Below are 22,626 nucleotides of genomic sequence, written 5' to 3'. Positions count from 1 at the left end.
GACATAAATTCTTTCTCTCTGAACCTCTGACTTTATTTACCCTTTGGTTCTCACTCCCCCAAAGTCACCCTCCTTTTCCACATCAAGCATTCATCAACCTAGTCAACCGCACTTGGTGGGATCCCATCCCTCTTAAGTGAAAATAATACAACCCTTGTATTCAGATTGCTAACCAATTTTATGGTAACATGGAATATCTGGTCTCGGCTCTTCCTCCACCCCTCTCTCAGGCCATGGAGGGCAGTTTGTTGGGTGACATAGAATCTATTTGTGAGGATTCAGCCTGAGAAGCCCAATTATTCTTAGTTAATGCTATTTGATAATGTACAATGTCTTAGGGTCCCAGAGATTAGAATAAAGACTCCCCTCAGAAACATCAGACACTGAAGTATCTATGAATATATATATATGTATATTTATATGTATATGTATATGAATGAATGAAACCAAAAGGTAAATAAAGTCAGAGGTTCAGAGAGAAGGAACTTATGTCTAAGAAAATCAAATCATAATTATATGTGTGTATATATATATATATATATATATATATATATATATATAGAGAGAGAGAGAGAGAGAGAGGGAGAGAGAGAGAAAGAGAAGAGGGGGAGAGGGAGAGGGAGAAAGGGAGAGAGGGAGAGAGAGGGAGAGAGACGGGGGGAGAGAGAGAGAGAGAGAGAGAGAGAGAGAGAGAGAGAGAGAGCACTTGGCACCAATTTAAGCAATTGGAGTTAAGGTGGAGATCAAGAATCTGTTTGGGGGTTCATCTGTTTGGCTGTTTTTTGAGAGCAGTCTTGATGTATAGCTCTAATCGGTCCTTGAGTGATCATCCTGTCTCAGCTTTCTGAGTACTGGAATAATAGGTGTGCTGTACCACAAACTAGCTCTCCAGGTTACTTAGGAGAAAAACATGTCCTTGGAGAAGTGGAAGGCTGAGCCACGATTGTATTTTCCTGTATTGCAAGGCTCAGTCCTCGGGGCTTTCCAAAAACCAAAGACCAGAAATACAGAAAAATAAAACAAAAAACAAAGCCACTGACGCTGCCCTGCCAAGGCCACGAAAAGAACCTTATTTCACTGTGATTGGCAAATGGGAAGTTTCTCAACAAGCTAACTTCCCTTGGCTTCACAGTGCCTTGCTGCGCACTTGGATGGAATGCCGGATTCAGCCTGCCATTTCCCTGGGTAAACATTGCCTAATTGAAACTGCTCACTGGAACAGGGGTATTTCACTTGAACAAAGACCTCTTAGACTTGGTCGTTGGGGTTGAGCGAGTTGCCAGTACTTTGAAACTCCCCGGGCACAGTCAAAGGTCATGTGACTTTCTAGAATCCATTAAGCCTCTGGAAAGACTAGTGAGTCCTCTGAATTATTCACTCCAGAGTATCAGCGGTTACTTTGTCAAGGAGGGTGGGATCTAAAGTTATGACCCACCAGAAGGGCCCCGGGGAATTGAGAAGGCCCTGAAAGGGTTGTAGATATCTTTGCAGAGGCTTCTGGGTTATCGGAAAAGCCTCCTTCTCAGAGGAACCCTCTCACTTCCTCCTCCTCCCCCACAACTACCTCTGGCCTGTCACTGATTATCAACTGTGTTTACTAATGGCTTGTTGCCTGGCAACCCCCTCAGCTTATCTCCTCCCTCTCTCTCACCCAACCGGCTTTCTTCTGGGCCAAACAAAGAACGGCAACTTCAGCCCTGCAGGCACAGGGCTGCCCTGCTCCTCTGCCTCCTTCTCTTTCTGTCCGTGGAGTTCACAAAACAATCTAACAGTGCTGCCAATCACATCTTGAATTTCAGATAATATGAACCTTTTTATTTTTTAATATTTTTGGTCTAGCCCATGCCCGCAATTAGGACATACTTACACTAAATTATTGTTATTTGTTATAGATCTAAAAATCCAAGTTAATCTGATGACAGTCCAAGGAGTCAAGGGCATCTGATTTCTTAGATGACAAAGGGACAGGACCACTTAGCTCACCATGTCGAAACAGTTCTCAACTGAGTCCTTAGAAGCTTCTTTGCAAGATCTTGCATTTCTCCATATTTTTCCATTTTGCAGGCAAATGACCCATTTTTGACACCATTAAACTGAAGGATGATGGAAATGGGGTGAATGGGCCCACCTTAAAGCCCTGAGATGGCCGGGTGATTAGTAAGTCTAGGCAAATTTGGAGCCGATCCGTGAGGGAAACCTCACCCCCACATTTCACGGAATGTTTTCTGGTTGAGCTCCTTGGCTCTTCACCCACTTTAATAATGACCAGAGCTTGTCTGAGCAGAGCTCACGGAATGCGCTAGGGTGCCTTATAGGCATCAATGACTTCGTTTTCTTTTTACAACGGTCAGTCTACAAACCCTGGCCAATCCCATCTCCAATATACTGCTGAGGCTCAGAGAAGTAGAAAGACTTGCCCAGGAGCAGACATCCAGTGAGTGTTCCCTAAACCCACATCTGTGCAGCTAAAGAGAACCTATGGATGCAATGGAGAGAGGCATAAAGCTTGAGGAGAGGTCATGTGGTACTCTGCGATGCCCCTTTGCTTACTAATCTAATTCTGCTCAATACTAGTAGCTTTGCATTTGTTATAGACTCAAAGCTAGGATGGGGCAACCAGCATGGTGCTTCTGCAAAGAGACGCCTTAAAAAAACCTTAATAAGTAAAAGAAAAGGATATCCCAGTTCATTAAATGGCTAGTTAGATAATATGCCTGACAAATGTCAGCTCCTTCCTCTTTTCCCCTCCCCAATCTCCAGCTGCCCTGTCCCTTTGGGGTCTAGCTGCATCTGTCCCTTTGGGGTCCCCCTCCTGAGATCCTCCTGTCTCTCTTCATGGCTCTGCTTTGTTTCAGTGACTCTCATATTGTTCCCCAGAGAGAACGTTCTGCGCCACCTAGAGGACAGTTAACTGGGTTTTCTGAGAAGAAACCTTGGGAGGCTAAGAACTGAGTGACTGCTGAGAAGAAAGGCTGTCTGTCCACTGTCCAGAGTCAAAGGTAAAGACATCAACAACTACTATGCCTACCTAAGACATTCATCCCGTCCTTGAACTCCAGGCCCTTCTTGATAACGATCTTAGTTTCTTCAGGGGCCTCATTCATGGTCTCATTCAACAGGGAGATGACTGCCTTGGTTGTATTGGCCTCCTCGGATGGAGGTGCCACCAGAACTTTCTTTGTCACAGTCTGAATCTAACGGAGCAAGGAGGAAAAAGGAAAAAAGGTGAGGGTTGGTCTAAAAGGTCAACAACAACCTAGCCGGTCAACCATATAGTTGAAGCTTCCCAAGATGTTAACTACAACAATGAAATTCCAAAACAAGGTTAATAAAGCTGGGAAATATTTTATGTTTATATTCTTAATAGAGTATTAGCTTATTGTGTATGCAGTAGGGTGCAACTGTCCTATTAACAAGATTACCCTAAGTACCCTAAGTAGCACAGTTGCTACAGCTAGAGGATGTGTCCGTTTGTCCTTCCCATGATGATTGGGGGATGGTATTATGAGTATAACTTAATTGCTCCTCCAAATTGTGAGACCCAGGTAGATGATGTACAGAGTCATCAGAAGCCTGTCCTAGGCCCTGGGTTCTTCCAAAACCAGACTCTGCTGGGACTCTCTATCTGGACATCAGAGGTGACAGCTACCCAATAGCCACCTTCCGGGATTGTGTAATTCAAATACAAGGTGGGAAATATACACTTCGTTCAGGCAACTAAGCCAACTCACTCTTGCCTAATAGTCCTGAAGCATCTCCCATGCTATTCCTCGACATCCATGGAGTGGGTCTAATTTTAAAGGTGTCAGGCATCCTGAATGCAAAAATTCACATTTCAGCCTCAACATTTACCACTCTCAAGGGCATTAAAATAGAAATCATTCAAAATCCTAAAATGTCTGTGCTGGCACATCAGAGGTGACAGATGGCTGAACCTTGAATAGATACAGAAGACGATGCAGGAAGAAGTCAGCTGGCTTTTCAGACATCATAGTTACTGGCACAGCTGACACTTGAACTCAAATAGCACAACCACTGAGTTCTTCCCACCACCTGTACCATATGGTAAGTTATACTGACTTGATCCTTCTGTAGCTGGGCTTAACAGTTAGCAATGCTCACTGAAATAACAAGATCAGGGAAAAAGAAACGATGGGCAGGCTTCTCTAGGAGGAAGTAAATGCCTTCCACGTTAGCCTTGTCATACCACTTGTACAGGGTCAGAGGAGGCACAAAGTTGGTGACATAAGCAGAGCATGATTCAAGTCCTGAGCAATAGAAACATGAAGAGAAACCACATAGTGACCAGTCTGGAGGTAGCTGCCAGACTCTAGGCAACAAAGATGGAGACTTAACCTGAGAGAGGAGAAGAAGGCAAAGCATGGACTAATTTGAAGAGACTGTCATGGACCTTGGTAAAGGATGACAAGCAGGATCTGGTGGGAGGCGGGTTGCTAAGGCTGTCACATCTTTCATGTCCTACAAATAACCCAAGACCTAATTTCTAGTTAGTTTGTGAAGCCAGATTCAACACGAATCATGCTTGACTTAAAAAATCTAGCTTTCCTGTTGAAGGGGTTTCAGCTGAAGCTGAGGAGACAGGTACACTGGCACACTGAACAGGTTTTCTATCCAGGTCTCAGCTGATATTTCCATGCACGAACACATACATGTTGGGTTTGAACCACTCCATTTGCATTTCTGCTGTGGTACCCAAGTCCAACTTACCAGCATCCCTTGTTAGAAAACTCACAGATGTCTCCTAATTGGCCTACACACCTTCCTTCTTACCAGACTACCGCTTTCAGCTACTTGTAGCTTTGTTTATAACAATAGCTGCCACACTGGTTGTTTTTCAGTAGAAAACCAATTATTTCCCTAACTCAAGCTTTCTTAGAATAAGAACCTGAATTTGACCTGAGCCCACTAGTGACTACTTGAGCTGAGTTCTGCCTTCCTGTGTGTTATATAAAGCATATGGAAGCTTTTCGTCACTCATCGGTCCCTAAAAACAGATGGGAGGCCATTTTACTTTTAAACATTCAGGGTCTGATTTGAGCAAGCCAATGAAAGCACAGAAGGCTGCCTCTATTGGGAATTATTATCCTTCCTCTTTTTGCCAGTTTCTAACTCTGGTCAGGAATCTCCCTTCACTCAAAACAGGCAATTTTAAAATACTCCCTGCCAGGTCACAGGGATTCAGAAAGGATTCTACTGATCTAATCCTCTGTTTGTTGTGTTACTCTGTAAGAATGGTCTTCTCTGGTCAAGGCCCTTAAAGTTAGATAAAGATCTACAGTCATTCTCCCTGTCAGGTAAAGGATTGTACACTGCTACTCCTCAAACTACCCCAACTCAAAGAGCTCTTGACCCTGGTCATAGCTGGGGAAACAAAACTATGTTGTCATAGGAAGATGTAGGATGGTGGCCAGGACGGAACACATCCTGATGCAGTCTTCTATCCCCTACAGTCCAGACAGTATGCTGTGCCATGGGGCAAAGACCTCCATCAGCCACGGAGCAACCCAAGTGTGGATATGGCTGACACTATAGAAGCTCAACCAACAGCAGCAGAGCAATGGCTCCAAGTGCCGGTCTTGCTTCCCAGGCTGAAATGAAGGTATCTGAACAGATATGACCAGACACAGAAAGAAGATCCAGATCTGTCCTTCCTAGGAGCTCTCATGCCTCCCCTCCTGTTTTCTCTTAGCAAATTTCCTAGAATTCATAGTTCCAAAACACACATTTCAAAAGTTTCAAAATGGACTCAGCAGCTACTCTAATCTACCACTCCAAAGCAGGAGACATCATCCTCCAAAGCGAGGCTAGAAAGCACATGACCGGGGACCTCAGGAAGAGTCCCTTCTCCAGCTCCTAGTCACTCTTCCTCCTACTTTTCCAGTCTGGAGTGGGGTTCTTTAACGTAAGTCTTCACTGACTTAATTATACATATTTAGGGTGTAAAATGGGATATTTCCATACATGAATATATACATATGGGATATTTCCATGCATGCTGTCACTGATCAAAAAAGTCAAGATGATGAACAAATTTCTCATTTTAAATATCCATCATTTCCTTTAAAAATCAGAAAAACCCATCTCTGCCCAATGTAATGTGGGCTCAGTGAGAGTTGGCACTGCATTTTAAGGGCTGGAAATGGAGATTTTTCTTCTAAGCTGTCTGTCTTATTAACTTCATTCTTCAATGATTCCCTGAGAATGGCTGAAGGACACACAGGCTCCAACTTAGTCTTTTCATGAGCTAATGGGGGCTGAGGTATGTGCCAACTTTAGCTGGCTCTGTGGACAAAAAACAGAGAAGTCCTTGGCTGGTAATTAGGTGGTTTAATTTAGCAGGATTATCTGTTTTTAAAGGTTATAAACTTGTGTGTGTGTGCCTATGGGTGGTTGTGCTTGCACGTGTGTGCAACTGTATGTGAAGGCCAATCAATGGCTGACATCAGTGTCTACCTTGGTCTTTCGCCCCATTATGTTTTGAACAAGGTCTCCCAGTGAACCCAGAACTTGCAGATTTAGCTTTGCTGTCTGGTCAGCAAACCCAGGGATCCTCCCGTCTCTGGCTCCCCACTGCACGTTGTTTTCCCAATTAAAAAAAATTACACTCACTCCTCTGTCTCATGTTGAGGATGGATTACAGATTCTCATTTCATAGGACAGATTAAGTAAGGCTCTTTTTTCTTTAAGGGCTACACAGAGCTTTGGGATAGTGTTGAGAACCACTGGACAATTTAGAGGGTTATGAACAAGACTGGTATACGTGTGTTTGCATGCAACTCAGAGACAGAAACAAGAAGGAGAAAGGAAAAGGTGAATCTCAGAGTGATAGTAAGGCTACATGCAACAACTATTCCAGGAGAGAAGCCATCTGATTCTTGCCCTAGAATACTCCAGAGCACATCATGCAACACTCAGGCCTGAAAGAGATCAGAACATATTTAGAAAACTGCTACTCAGAGTTGAAACTATCTCTAAACTATCATGGATTAGGTGGGAGATTGGACTGGGGTGACCCTGGGGCTCTGGGTTACCTGTTGGAAACAGGCTTGTACCAGGTTCTCCGGGAAGAGATTTCTAATGAGATCCAGGAAGGCATCCAGGCTGGACACCTCGTCGTTCTTCTTCCCAGGCCCCAGCTGCTTCTTGAGTTTGGGATTCCCAGGGTGGATGGCCAACACCAGGATGACCCCCAGCACAGCGGCAATGATGGTCGTGGACATGTAATATACCATGGCTCTCGTGCCTAGGCGGCCGCTGGCTTTAGCATCCAGCCCTGACAGCCCTGGGTTTAAAAGAAATCCACAAAGATCAGTACTGTTCTTTTCTACTCATGTCCCCATCTCTACACCTGCAAACCCCTGGCTTACTACCATTCAGATCTATTGGTGGTCAACTAACACTCCTCCGACTAAATATGTGACCAGTTCCACACTTTACATTTCTATTTTCTAAGGTTATTTTTGAGATTCTTGAAAACCTGTGGAGTTGGTGACTCACAGTTTACAGATGGCTGACCTCAACCTACTTGTCAACCACTATTATATATGTGAAAATAACATTGAAGAGTTTTCCATTTTCATGGCCTTCAGTTGTCTTCTCTAATCCATGGTTGAGCCAAGAATAGTGTTTCATTTGTATGTTATTATTATTATTTATTGTTCTTATTTAGGAAAATCAAAAGCTGGGACAACAAGGTCATGGTCACATGTCTTAGAATATACTACAAGAGACTGAAATGGAGAGCCAACATGGTCCTCCCATCTCCCTGTGTTGAAGCATGGTGGCCCTCGTGTCTAACCTCATGTGGCTATCGGAGGACACATTTAAGAAGCAGCTCCCAGCAGTACCATGTGCGCATCTGTTTTGAGGGCGGTCAGAGGAAACTCCAAGTCAAGTCATACAGACCTCAGCCTCCGCTGGGTTTTTTTTCTCCAGTTGTTTCTTCAGTGTGCCCACTTCCTGGTTTCAGTTCCTACCTTTACTAAATAGAGATAGAACCCTTTTCTTGAGAGCTGTCCTTTTCTTCAAGCCAGGAAAGAAGTTTGTGTGAATTTCTCTGAATTAATATGACCCATGTATGACCCATTTCTCTCTAGAAGTCAAAGTGTAATTCTGGGTAAAGGAAGCTGGGTCTGTCCACCAGGCTGGCTTACATGTAATCTACCAAACAGACCTGAAAAACATCTCCGGTTTGGAGAGAAGCACAGATTCACTCAACTCCAGGGATTAGTTATGAGAAATTCAGGTTGCTGAATTTCTTGAACCTGAAAGCTAGTGTTTCTGCTGTAAGGCTGGGATAACTGGCCCAGCATCTGAGTCAGCTGGAGTCACTGAACCTCCTTTCCCTCACAAGGGTGTCAGCGCAGAGGACAGCTCTGAAGGCCACCAAGCTCACTGGCAAGCAGCTTGTAGCATCCCACTATTAACTGCAAACCAGTCACTAAGCAATACATCATACCCTGTGTCAATAATACTGTCCAGTAGGAAGAAGATTATCAGTACAAGTTCAAACATAGGAAAAACTCAAAGCAATTAATTATTTTTGCCAAAATAGAATAAGAAAGCATGTTATCACATATTAAGTATATCGTTCTATAAAAACCTTCAGCGTTCATGCCTAACATTTAATCTCTTTTCAGCTCATATCTTCCTGAATGCCAAGGGAATAATCAAGGCAGTGCACTTTTTCACTTATGATCCCTATCAGCTTCTGAACACATTGAAAACATTAAGAATGACATAACAAGGTAGTAGCCCCTTTAATACATAGCTGTTCCTTTGCACCTTTGACTGTCAGAAGGAATGGTAACGTGAACGACAGATGTATTGTCTTTCTTCTTAGGATCAAGGACTCCCATTTCAGAGACGGGAAAGCGACCGGAGACGCAATGATACAGAGCTGAGTTTACTGACTCTGCCAACCAGAAAGTCTGCTTTGATCTCCAAAGCTAGCAGAGGGCTATGCCACAGTCGGGCAGGCACTAGGAAGGCGCTGTCACCTGTGATGAGACTGGAAATGATGAGAGGGAGGATGAGCATCTTCAGCATCCTCATGAGGATGTCCCCCGGGAAGGCTATCAACATGACCACATCAGGGTGGATGGGAGCCGCCAAGCGAAGCAGCCCGCCACATACTGCTCCCAGGATGACACCTGTCGGGGGAGCAGAGGCAACCTCAATTGGTTTTTTTCCCCCTAATCAAATGAACAGCTCCAAAGATTCCCATGAGTGATTGTGATCTTTTTCATGTGTTTGGCTAATAGATTATTAATACCACAAAATAAAGACATTACATAAGGGAAACTGATTTCTGACAACTAGCAGGACACCTTTCTGGAACAGCTCCAGTTATTCTAACACCAGAGGAGTCCAGAAGAACGTTTTCAACACTTCATGGGAAAATGAAGACTTGACTCCTATTACAAATTCTCAGAAGAAGCAACTCTCAGCAGGCAGTATACTTTTCCCTCTCAGCCAGATCTGCCTATATGGTCTGGTATTTAGTGTGTCGTATGTCTTCCGTTTTAACCGGAAGTCAGACACCTAGGACAGGGCTCTGAGGATCTGTAATCTGGGAAGAGCCAGGTTGGGTGAAGATGCTGGCAGAGACGCTGTTGGCTTTACAGACTCCTACATTCCACCAGAAAAACTCCAGACTGTTAAGAATGGCTGGCCAACAGAACCAGCCAAAGCATAACCTACGGTCTAGATTACAGACCCCCTGGTAATGGGGGAAGGATTTGCCAGCATGTGGGTTATGGAGTTAATTCTAGGGATGTGCAGAGAAGACTGCAGCTGAAGGGCAGATCCTTTTCCTGTCTCTACAGGTTTTTTTTAAACCATACTATTGATCTTCTTGAAGTCCTAGGGTAAATGAGATTTGGTTACATAGTGGATGATTCTTTAAAAAAAAAAAAAAAAAACCCAGCCATGTCTGTGGTTCCCTGTTTCTAGGTGAATTAAGGCAATCCCCAGTTTTGATTCTGGTTTGCTGGCAGCTGAGATGCTAAAGGCAACCCAGGGTGTGGGGGAGTTGGGGGTGTTCGGATGATGGTGAGGAAGTGGGAGGGTGAACTTCAGTTGCTTCTCTGTGTAGTCTGAGTGAGGGCTGAAGAAGAGGGAGAGAATTGGGAATAGAAACTGTGCAGCTGCCATTACAAGAAACTGCCTCTTACTCTGCTTTCAATACAGCCTGGAGAAAACCTAAGAGCCAGACTGGACTGACAGCTCAGACACAAGACTCACCCCCAGAATGGCTTGAAGCAGGGGCACTGCTCCAGGATGACTTGGAGCATATGTGAGCATCAGAATGGGCCTCTCCCATGTGGCCTGGTCTTTTTAGCGGGGTTTTCCGGCCCTCCTGGCCTTATCTTAATTCAAGTGTGTCTCTGAATGACGTCTCCCGATTGCCTGCTCTGGGGTCCTTCAGAAGGTTTGATGCATTGCGGGTTCCCTGGCCTTCCTCCCAACAGCTCAAAACAGTCTTCACAAGTGAGGCTGGGAACCTGCATGTTCACACTCACAGGAATTGTGCATGGATATTATTGAGAACTCACGGATTGTCGGGGAGAACACATGGCTAGAGTCGGTTTCGGGTAGATTTTTGCCACTGGGGCAGTAGTGCCTAATTAGGGCCCCACCCCCCTGGTCACTTGTCTTCCTTTTCTCAGTGAGCACACTCTGAAAGGCTAGTTCCCTTACAAATCAAGAGAGCTCTGGGGACAAAAACAACTTGGTGTGACCTCAGAGGAAGGGATAGAGAGACCCTAGGCACCTACCAAACACAGTCAGTGAGAGCAGGAGGTTCTTCCCCAGCTTGTCGCACATGCGCATGCCCAGGTTTCGGTGCTTTGGCTCCTCGGAGCTGAGGTGGCTGTCGTGCATGCGCACTTCCACCTGCTTGGGCATATTGTTGGCACTGCAACAGAAATGAAGCTCCAGTTAGTGACTCCCTGAGCTGAGGTAATGGGGTCTCTTTTAAGCAAAGTAGGAAGACAAAAGAGGAGTGATGAGGTCACACTGTGTTCCAGTTGTCCATAGGGCACATTTACCCCCATTACCCTGGATTCCCACAGGTCCAGGAAAAAGAGCACCATGAAAACCAGTAGGGAAAACCAGGAGTCATTCCCATGGTGACTCTGGGACGGGAGTGTCTCTACTCCATTTTACTGGGGTAGACTTTAAAATCAACAGGACATTAAGGTTTCAAATCCAGATACATCAAGTTCTGAAATTTGAGCTCTTTCACTCTCTTAATAACAAGAGAGTGGGGTGTGTAATATTTTTCAGGAAAGTCGCAGCCTAAATTACACCCAAATTAGAATGGTCCCCAGTTCAAATCTTCCACATCCCACACAGGTGAAAGTCACATCCCTCGGTTCTGAAAAAACACTGTATACAGCTAAAAGAAAGGTCAGACAATTGTGGTTTGAGAATGTCACTTTTATAATCATAACTCTGGTAAACTGCCCACAAGTGAAGGCCACTCAATCAAAGCAGTGTGGCTGCCGTCGGCCTTTGGATCACCGTCATCTTAGGATGCAACTCAGCTATTTTCCAGATACCCCACCCCAAGTAAATGCACGCTTTCTTAGGGGTCTGCTCAGTACAACTCCTGTTGAGGAGGAGAGGACCTTGTTTTCCCCTCCCCCACCATATCACCTCCAGGCCAGTAAGATTTTCAGAGTGAGGCTGGTACATTTTCAATTTGATAAATTGAGGGGGTTTTGGTAGTCTCTCTTTACAAGTACCACCATTTGATGGGTGAAAACAAATACAGATGAAAAGACAGTAACACCTGGAGGGACACGTTGTTAATAGATGACGTGACAGTGCCTTCTGAGGAAGGAGGGTGGTACCCTTGCTCAGGCATTCTCGCCAGACTAGGCAAACCTTCATGGAAGCAACATCTTCCTACAGCGCCATGGCCCGGCAGCATCACTAATGATAATGGGAGGATTTGTGGGCTTCAAGCATCTAAGTCCTCACTGTTGCTTGCTGGCTGTGTGATACAGTGTTTAACTGGAGGCCAGAGGCATAGGACAGGGTTCTAAAGATGTATATCTGGGAGGAGCCAGGTTATATTATAATCACCAGATTCTATCATGGGGAAAAGAAGGATCTGCTACTCCTTCATGAAAATTTAGTAAAGGGGGAGTAGAAAAATGACTCAGTAAGCAAAAGCCTTTCCCTGCAAGCAGGGAGACATGAGCATGGTTCTTAGAAATTGCATTAAAATCTGGTTGTGCTGACACATTTATAATGCCAGCACTGGGGAGGACAGACAAGTGGATCCCTGGGGCTTGTTGGCTAGCTGTAGTGAACTCTAGACTAGATGAGAGGCCTTGTTTCAGAAAAGAATATCTGATGGCACCTGAAGAATGACCTTTCACCTCCACACGCACATGCAGACATGTACCCACATAGCTGCATACACATGCGCACCCATCCACCTGCCCAACACATGAACATATGAACAAAATGTTCAACAAGATATAGTGGCATGGTGCCTGCCACAGGCAGGTTCTTTCTCTAGAGAGCAGGAGGAAGAGGCAAGGCTTATCAAGTTCCTTGCAAAGATGACAATAAGTTAAAGGGTCTATCCAGTGACCCCAGCACTCCAACAAGGCATTGAGAATTTAGCAGAGCTAAAACTCTGAACCTAAACATGATGGATTGCTTTTCATAGCAAGCCATTTAAATGAATGTACCTACTATCGAAATGCCCTAAAACTTAGGAACAGTACTTCAGTCTGCCAGGATACTAAGGTGAGAGTAAGTAGCCACGACCTAAAAGCTTCTTAGTGTCCGATGTGTCCTCCTTACTACATTGCGGTTGTAGGCAACCTCTGACTTGAAGGCACACGTGGGTACTTAGGGTCATTCAGACCACCTACAAAAAGAAAGCAGTATGGCTGCTCCCCATTCTCACAGGGATCAGCGAGCAGCCAGGGCCACTTCCTTCACTGCCAAGTGAAACACACAGGAAGTGTTCCGTGCAGCAAGCAGGAGGAAATGATCAGAACCGTCTCTATAGCATGGACAGATCACACTTCTAGCTTTGCGCCGGGAGCTCTTCCCATCTTTAAACAATTCTCCAGACAGAACTGGGCAGTAAAATGAAGCTCAAAACTAGAAAATGGCCAATGAGGAGCAGAGGCAGTCCATGTACTGAGATAGTAAGCACACTTCCTTAGCCAGACCCTCCCCAGACTCTGGCACCTCCCCCCAGATCATCAACCCTCTTGCCTTCAGCTTCGTTTGTACCCTGTGGCCACTGAAATTAGAATCTGACCCACTCTCCATTAACACAAGGCTAGCAAGTACTGACAGCAAACATTCTGGCAAGCCCCACATGATGTCATGAAAGCGTTAGGCATCAAAACAGCCATGGTAAAGTGGAAACACGCAGATGGTACTCACATCTGCACCCGACCCCAGAAGGGCTGCGTGCCTGGTGCACACATTTCTCTGCTACACAAAACTGCAGCTTGCTTAATCGTTTGCTTTGCTGGTTGTGACAACAATGTCCCGGAAGCCCTGACTCAAAACAGCCACATCAAAGTGGTAGCATCAAGATGTCCTGAGTCCACCACCATGCTTACTTACTTAGAAGGACTTCCACTTGCTTTCTTAGAATTAAGCAGATATTCATGGCTTCTGAGAGTTCCTGACATAAACATCTGGGAACTAAGCTTGAAAATATAACTTTATTTATTATCGTTATTGGGGGAGGGGGCTCCACGGCATTCATGTGGAAGGCAGGGCACACTGGTCAGGAGTCAGTTCTTGACTTCCACCACAGGTTCTGGGGATTAATTTCAGGTTGCTGGGCTTGAGCAACAACTCTTTCACCCGGTAAGCCATCTTGCCAACACAGTGAGTAATTTTCAAACTAAATCAGAGCCTCAGTTGCAGCCTGGGATGCAGGGAACTCCCCAAACTATCTGCGAAAATTTTGTACAAGTCTAGTCAATTGTCACATCTCTCACAAGGGGAGCCTAAAAGGGAGAAGATTCCTGAATACTGATGTGAAACATTAATACCAAAGATGATTACATGCCCTTTCGGAGAGCTGCCTGAGTCTGTATCCCTTTAGAACATACACATGTGCTGGTTACTAAACAATCAGCAGCCATGCTGAGCAACATGCATGGATTTATTGACTATTCTCCATTGGTCAGGCATTATACTCTGTGATGAGAGCCTCTGCCTAGAAAAGGGGAGCAAGTAGTGTGGATTGTAATCATCTGCCTCACATCTGGGCTCTGATAAAGTCCAACATGGGTTGTTACCACGAGTCAAAAGAGTTATGCTAATTTGGGTTTGGGAAGGCATAGCTGTTGTTTAGGAAAGGTCTCTTGGAGTTTATTCCTGACCTGGATCTTAAAGGTCTGTTTTAGCTTAAATCCCTGCTTCCTTTACCCATCCATGAGCCCTGAGAGAGCAAGCCTGTGACCCTCCATATAAGCACTTGCTAAAACAATCAGGAATTGAAAAGCATCCTTAAGAGATGCCCAGCTTTCTTCTAGAATGCCCTCCTTTCTCCAGACATTGGCAACATATTGTTTCAGCACTCTCGTACCATTTGGCTTCCAGTCCTCAGATTTCTTCTGGGATCACAGTGCAGCCCCCCAGTCTATAAGAGCTACTGAAAACAGTACAGTAAACAAAATAAACCCAGACCAAAAAGCTTTTGTTCTCATGTAGCAGGAGGCAGAGCAAGTGGATAAACACACTGCAATGGTGACAGCACTGGACAGAAGTAAAGAGAGTGTGACATATGATTCTATATCAAGTGGTGGGGGCAGGTTTCATGATGAGGGCATATGTGACCATCAGCCTGGAGAAAATGCAGAGCCCCTTTGAATTCTGAAATTTATACTCAGCTTAGCAAATAAGTAAAATAAATACGATATGGCTACCTGTACAACTATCCTAGAACCTAAAACTCCCACCAGCTATAACATCTTACATCTAAATGTTAATCTAGCATGAGCTCTGATTCAGATGGTTCTCAAATAAGTAATGCTGGGGCCTAGTACCACCATGAATGTGGCACTAGGCTTCAATGGGTGTCCTAGCTTCTGCCAGGATACATGGCTACTCGAAGGAGGGAAGATGGACAGACGGAGGGTCTAAGATCTCAATAGTATAACCATTTGCTTCCAGGCCAATGAGCAGAAAGGGCAGAACCTGATCTATGCAAGTCCCCCTGCATCAACATGGTCACTTCAAGTATGTGTTCTCACTCAGCCTTTTGTTAGTGTCCACTCACTGCACAAATAAAACAGTTCAAACACTAACACAGGAATTGGGAAATGTCAACCCCACAGGGCCAAGTGTTCTTCACCACTCTTACCCCAACTCCTGAACTGCATTCCAGAGAATGTTAGTCACTGCTGTTCCTACTTGGGTATATCCTGGATCAAGGAGCAGGCACTGAATTCTCAATACGGGATACTGGCTCTGCCAGATGCCATTCTTTTGGACTCCACTGTCCAACAAAGTAAGGCCATCTGACAAGACATCTAAGGGGTGGGGCATAACTAAACCGTTACCGTGAACATACAATTTCTTTTAACTTTAGCTTCTCCACTGCATTAATTAAATAGCAGTTAATATGGCAACTGTTTCCCAGCCCCTTCTCTCACACATGCATGCAAGACCTGTTTCAATGGCAAATCTGGCTTATCGTGCAAATTCTGCTCCATGACTCAAAGGGAGCGCATAGTGGAGAGAAATGCTAGGTTTGCTCCCTATCTGCTTTTCATTAGTGCTCAGTTCTCCTCACTTTGCCAAGAGCCTCTAATAACAGGCTCATTAGATGTGGTGTTGGGTTCTGATTTCCTGTGGCACACTCTCACGTCGCCTCATGTGGCACCAATCCTTTTTTCCCTCCCTCACTCTCTCAGTGAGGTGGCAAGAGAACATTCCCCCTGGGAAGCCTGAGTCAACTGGTGCATTTTGCCTGGAGTTCCTGAAGTCTACAACACATTTTTTCCCCTCCACTGCCCAAGTCCAACCCCAGTCCTACGGGCCTGGAAAACACAGTGGGGCACAGATGTCACCAGATTGCCTTCCTGGGAGGCTGACCTTTAAGATAAAAATTTATGATTGCTGGCTTTCCCCCTTTGTGTTTCTGCTAGTGGTACTCCATCTGGGTGTCATGCATCAGGTGGTAGTGAGAATAGCTAACACTGTCCCCGAGCGAAGACTTCCCATGCTCACCCAAAGACACCCCACAATTGCTGTAATGACTTGGAACTCTAAGGCAGACTGGAATTTAGACAGCATGCAAGAAGTCATACAAGGCTTGGCTAAGCCATGAAGTATCTCTCTGACCGTTAAAATCCTGCATACATCTTCTAAAGGGGTTACAGACTCCAAAGCCTCCTCTGGTCCCTTTATCTGATCCTTTTTCAGCCCCTGTGCCCATTCATTAAGTCACAGAAATGCTTTCTGGAGAGGTCCTAATGACCATGGGTTGCTCCAGATCCCACTAGCTCCTCTAGCCTTTGTATCTGAGGGGTGGGGGGCTTCCTAGAATGCACCCTAAGCTGTCCCAAGTTAGGAGGCTAAGACCTTCTGGGAGATGATATTTGCAAAAGCACCAACAGAGAATTTGATACCAACAGAATATTTGGCACTGAATTTGGCTTCTTTCCTTTTACTTAAATGCTTCCAATGGATCAGGAAGACTGTGACAAGAAGTTAGCTAGCCACGTTTAAGTTTTAGTAATCCCACTCAGCTATAAAGTGACCTTATGATATTTTAACCAAGTAAGAGGGTCCCAAGAAGTTCCCATGGCCTTTGGCCCTCTTTTAGGTAGAATAACTAGACAATCTCTTATGGAACATCAGGTGAACCATTAGTTAATTAGCTTTCTGTTGCTGTGTGTTATTTCATTTACACTTCCAGATCACACTCCGTCACTGAGAGTAGTCAGGGCAGGAACTCAGGCAGGAACCTGGAGGCAGAAGCTGACTCAGGGAATAATGAGGAATGCTGCTTACTGGCTTGTTCCCTATGGTTCTCAGCCTGCTCTCCTATATAACCCAGGACTACCTGCCCAGGGTGGTGCCACCCATAGTAATCTGGATCCTCCCACATCAACCATCAAGAGAAACTGCCCTACAGATTTGCACACAGGTCAATTCTCTCAATGTATTTTCTCAATTCAGAGTCCTTTTTTCCAGACAACCCTACCTTGTGTCAATTGGCATAAAATTAACCAGCACAATCATGAAACCTCTGAACTTTAGGGAAACCCTCATGAAGAGAGACACCCCAGGTTGTCCTGACCTCAGACATCTGCCATTTTCATAAAGATTTACTCCCCAAGGCAGAGTAAGTTCCTAGGGTCAGAAGAGGGCTGGGTTGAATGTTTGACCATTCCAAATTGGGAATCATCTCTATAAATAAAAATGATGCCATGGCCTAGACACAGACTAGCACGTGGGTCAGCCCAGTTCACAAAAGTACACTTCCAGAATCATTGCTATCCACGGAACATGGAACTGTATCTGAAGCCCTCACATCGCTCCAACAAAGTGGGGAGACCATGCAGTATGTCCTGAGCCACAAAGAACATGGACTCATTTCCAGATGAATAAAGGCCATGTGACTTTTAGTAAACTGTCTCCTCTGGCCTAAGTACCCTTTTCATCCCTTCATCCAGCCCAGCCTTCTTAACTGACATGTACATCACCTTCAAAACTCAGGTGTGCTTTCATCCAAAGACATTCATTGACTCCCAAATTCAAGGTTTAGATCCTCCTTCCCCTGATTACATCTTCCATGCTTTCAAGGTTTCTCTCGTAGATTGTGGCTTGTTTTCCCCCATCAGAAGGTAAATGCTGAATAAGACTCTCATATTTTCTCTCTGCATGTACCATGTTTTGGGGTGAAATTATATGTTTAATAACTATATGTTGGATGGGCGGGTGACTAGGTAAAACATATACTCTAGTCACAAGTTCTGTGTGAGAGAAGTCTGAGAAGGGGGAAGAAAAATTAGAGAAGAGAGAACAAAACCAGGCCACAGTAAAGTCCTATCCTACAAGAAGTCAGGAGCATTTGCATTATGAAAACAGCAGAGAGCAGGAAAGGCCAGGTCAGCACACGGTACTCTTCTCTGAGAGGCTCCTGTCAAACCCCTACTCATCTGCATCTTCTAGAATCTGTTCAGAGAGGCAGTGTGTCCACCAAACTGTGATTTATCAGCATCCCTTACTGAGATGCCACAAAAATCTAGATCTGTACTTTACTTCTGTCTTTGATCATGTGGATGAACAGACTTAAAGCACACCTTCCTCTGCATGCAGGATAATGGGCTGCTTCTAAATAGCCTCCCTCATCCAAGCAAGCATTTTACTCCTCCCAGAGGATTTGTGCCATTTCTCACTTTCTTTCTTCCTTTCTTCCTTCCTTTCTTTCTTTCTTTCTTTCTTTCTTATAAGCCATTAAATTGGTGACTTTTGATTGGTTGATAAAAGTTCGGTCCCTCCTGATTCCACCAGCTTACTGCCTGAGTGTTCATGTCTCAACTAACTTGATATGCTAATGTTTCGGTGAGTGAAGTTCTACTAAGGGATTTCTCTCTACATAGCAAAAGATTATTTCTCACATCCAGAGCTTGTGGGGAGAGCTTGGTTCTTTGTGTTCAATATTAATGCAATAGAACACAACTTCCTTCCTTATTCATCCGTTCCCATCTCCACTACAATTCTTAAAGTGTTTGTGCGCACACGCGCGCGCGCACACACACACACACACACACACACACACACACACACCCCTGGGCTGGGGTGGAGATGTCAGTGCACATGCATGTGTCACAGCACCCATGCAGACAAAGAGGGTCTTGTGGGAATCAGCTACCATATTGAGCCCAAGAATCAAACTCAAATTTCCAGTCTTGGCAGCAAGAACCTTTTAACTGCTGAACTGTCCCATGCTCCAATCCCCACTTTTTTAATGGCCCAAGGCAGCTAATGGAATTTCAAAAGTTGGTTCCTACTTAGACCAGAGTTCTCACCAGCTCTTTGAAGTTGTGCTTGGAGTAGTTCCTTCCAGAACCCCAAATCTACTTTTCATGTCTCTCCAATCTTATATTACACAATTTGTCCCAGTCACATGGCTTGCTTCATGCCTCAGAGCCTGTCCCACTAGATTACAAACTCAACGGGAAGAATATACTTGCTGTTCAAAACCCCAGATATCTGTGAATGGATATTGGAACTCCTGAGAATACCAAAATTTCAGGGCACAAAAGTCCCTTATAGAAAACGGCCTAATGTATGAAAATCCTAAATCATACAAAAACTCTTCATCTGAAGCGACTGTACTGTGCATTGTTGTTACTCTGTAAGTTTGAGAAATACTGACAAACACACTGGTGAGGTCTATATATAGTTATTACAGGCATATTTTTGTTTGATTGTTTAAGATATTCTTGGCTGGCTGAATCCACGGATATAGAATCAGTATTGAGTATGAGGTAGATAGTTACAACAGGGTGAGGGAGGAATGATTTGAGGGTATTAGAGTGATCTATGTATACGGAGTCTGTGAGATACCCATAAGGCGCAAGGGAAGGAACCCTCTATTGTCAAACATGGAGTAAGCGCTTTCTCTTATAGCTTCAGAATTATGCATAAAGAAAGCATGAGAAAGGATAAATGAAGCCCCTTGGCCTACAAGTCAACAGAATTCCCAGGCAGTACCTAAGGATGTTGTCAAAGGCAACTAGGTCTTTTACATGTGGCAGGAGGTCATGACACCACTTTTTATGCACATCATGAAGTCATTTCAAGAGAATCAAACACAAGCAGCCCTGAAAATGATAAAAAGGCACCATGATTGGCCACTGAATCATCAATGCTTGACTCCTGAGCATCTCATTTAAAGGCTTTCATTCCAATTGTCCTGGAAAAAACTTCACTCATGCTCGATTTACAAAACCTTCAATTTGGGGTGTGACAATTTTTTTCCTGCATCAATGGTTTACATGGTCAACTCTTAAAATTATGACACCCAAACAACGATCACATCTGTCTTTGTTGAATCCTCTATAATATGGCATGCACACTGGCAGGCGTTTATTGGGTATTGAGTAAAACAGGAAGATTGAATTAAACATTAGGACAAAATACAGTAATGGGGTTAGATGAGGTCTGCAGTGTTTCTTGGAAAAGATCTTTGGACTCGCATACAGAGCAGGGCTTTCAGTTAAGACAGAAATGTCAGGCTTTTTGTGCCCTCCACATCCTTGCCTTCTTCCTCCACCCACACTCTCCTAATCTTTCTGAGGCTCCATTCAGCACACACTGAGTCTTTTGTACCTTACTTGAGACCAGACTCAACTCTGCAAGTCATTAGTGAGAGACAGATGCTGTTCTTTATGAGGAGAAAGAGAAGAGGTTTGCATCATCATAACCTACCCAGAAATATTACGTGGTACATTTTCATTTGAAGAACTTTGGTTCTAACCTTGGTCCATTGTGCTAACAAATCAAAAAAGCATCTGGAAGACGTAAAGGCATAGTGTTGGCCACTGGATCATCAAATGTACGCCCGAGTATCCAGGTTAAAGGCCTTCCTCTCTAAGAGCTTTGTTCCTGATCAACTTACAAAACCTTCAATTTGAAGTTCGGCAAGGTTTTGTCTCGAATCAGTGGCTTGCCTGGCTGGCCCAAGGTTATTGGTTTTATATCTGAATTAACCATACATAAAGGCAGATTGATTTTATTTCAAATTCCATATTTTATATCCATTAAAATATAAAAACATAACCATTATGTAATAACCCCTGGGTGGTAGCTGTCAGTTAGAAATGCAAAAATACTTTTGATAACAGTCCACTACCACAGTCTCTACCATCCCTATTGCCGTCCCGATAAAAACACCAAATATCAATTAACATTCATCAGTAAGCACTTTGTGTTACTTTTCTAAAAAAAATAGAAATTGCCTCTTTCCTGGCTCCTCTGAAATTGGGTTCCATCACTGTACAGATGAGAGCATCATCAAAAGTAAGTATTGGGTAATTTAACAGTGAATGGCTTTCATTTTTACCAAGGATGTCACATAATTCATAACTCTGAGTAGATTTCCCAAATGTGAAAACAAAATTTATCTCACTTCTGAGGCAATGTAGAAAGAAAGACCAACACGTGACTGGCAAGTTATAGGGGATGGAGGGGCCTTCCTCTTCTCTGCTGTCACCTCATTATCAATGGTCTAAGATTAGATCTCTCAAGAGTAATGACTCAGTGTGCGCTAAGACACCCAGCCATGACTGCAGCCTTTTCTTTACAACTCGACAGTGGGGGTAGGTGCTACAGACTGTGTGCTGTGCTCACAGCATATAAGGGCTGGCTTGACAGTAGGGGGTTACAGCATCTCTTAAGGCAGATGTTTGGTACACTATGAGGGAGGCTGTTAGCCATTACCTAGAAGAGGAAGCAGTATGGCCTAACTTGCTTGTCAAATAGCTGAGGAAGGGTTGGGCTGGGAATCACAGCTCCTGTCTGTCTCCACCAAAGGCCAATTCTCTTCATCGTAGCAAGTGGCTAGAAGAGCCTAAAACTTTAAGATGAGAATAATTTCCACAGGTGTTATTTAGTTATTGGGTCATAGAACTGACCTCAACTCCGTGTGTGTGTGTGTGTGTGTGTGTGTGTGTGTGTGTGTGTGTGTGTGTGTGTGCAGGAATAAGGATCGCTTTATGTTACTGACCTCAAGCAAACTTCTCATTCCCCAGACTTACTAAGTCACCCAGTGTCAAACTCACAGCTGTCGATTTACCAGAAACATCCACAAAACTCACTTATGAAAAGCAAGATACCTTCCTCCCAAGATGACAGCCTCTTGAGTGGCATCAGGGAATGTGCTTGAAACCTAAGGATGTCAACAGTGTTTGCATGAGCAGGGACAGTTAGGTGAGGTCACCAGGACTGGTCCTGAGGGTCCAGGGCCACTCTAACTTGTTATCACCCTTTACCTTAGGCTCTCAAGCGATGCTGAAGATCTTGATCCCGAACATGACATTAGTTTGGCTACGAACAATGTTCAGATGAGTTTGAAAGTGCTACTTTCCTCTGAATGATCAAGATACTATGTTTTGGAGAAGGGATGACAATTTGCCACAACTTAGTCACAGTATTCTACGGTCATGCAAAACAAAATACCATCTAGGCCCTTCAGCCCTTCCCCAAAGAAGATGCTGATGAAATATTTCTGGATGCTCTCAGCACAGTTCTCTTTGAAGGAGACCCAGATAGATGAGTTCATTAAGACGTGGTCTTTTATTTAAATCTATTTTAAACAAGATACATAAACACATAAAAATTATACAAATTACCATGTAACATTTGAATAACTGAACATATTGTGAAATGTGTAGATTGAATTAAACATACACATCTCCTCAAATATTTGTCATTTCTCTTTGGGGAAAGCATTACAAAATTTTTCTATACCTTTTAAAACACATTGTACATTATTATTTTTCTCTCCTGAGTAGTTGTTCTCAGTTGTTAGGGATTAGTTCTAATGTTTTGGCTTAATACAGCTCCCAAAATCACATGGGAATCTACATG

The 22,626-nt window shown here is 44.1% G+C and overlaps 1 protein-coding gene across 6 annotated transcripts in view; it reads right to left on the bottom strand.

Annotated features, from left to right (window-relative positions):
- Slc1a2 (solute carrier family 1 member 2) overlaps positions 1 to 22,626 on the bottom strand; it is a 130,337-nt gene that overhangs the window by 43,032 nt on the left and 64,679 nt on the right. For all 6 annotated transcript variants that reach the window (NM_017215.3, NM_001035233.2, XM_063283237.1 and 3 more), the window contains exons 2-5: positions 10,800 to 10,939; positions 9,021 to 9,173; positions 7,053 to 7,303; positions 3,029 to 3,194 (exon numbers count right to left, since the gene is read on the bottom strand). In NM_017215.3, coding sequence (NP_058911.2) covers positions 3,029 to 3,194; positions 7,053 to 7,303; positions 9,021 to 9,173; positions 10,800 to 10,939 — 710 coding nt within the window. The remainder of the gene's footprint in view (positions 1 to 3,028; positions 3,195 to 7,052; positions 7,304 to 9,020; positions 9,174 to 10,799; positions 10,940 to 22,626) is intronic.

The sequence above is a fragment of the Rattus norvegicus genome, chromosome 3, assembly GCF_036323735.1.
Source record: "Rattus norvegicus strain BN/NHsdMcwi chromosome 3, GRCr8, whole genome shotgun sequence".
NCBI classification, from domain to species: Eukaryota; Metazoa; Chordata; class Mammalia; order Rodentia; family Muridae; genus Rattus; species Rattus norvegicus.
Note: the sequence above shows the minus strand (reverse complement) of the source record. Positions and strands in the feature narration are given on the sequence as shown.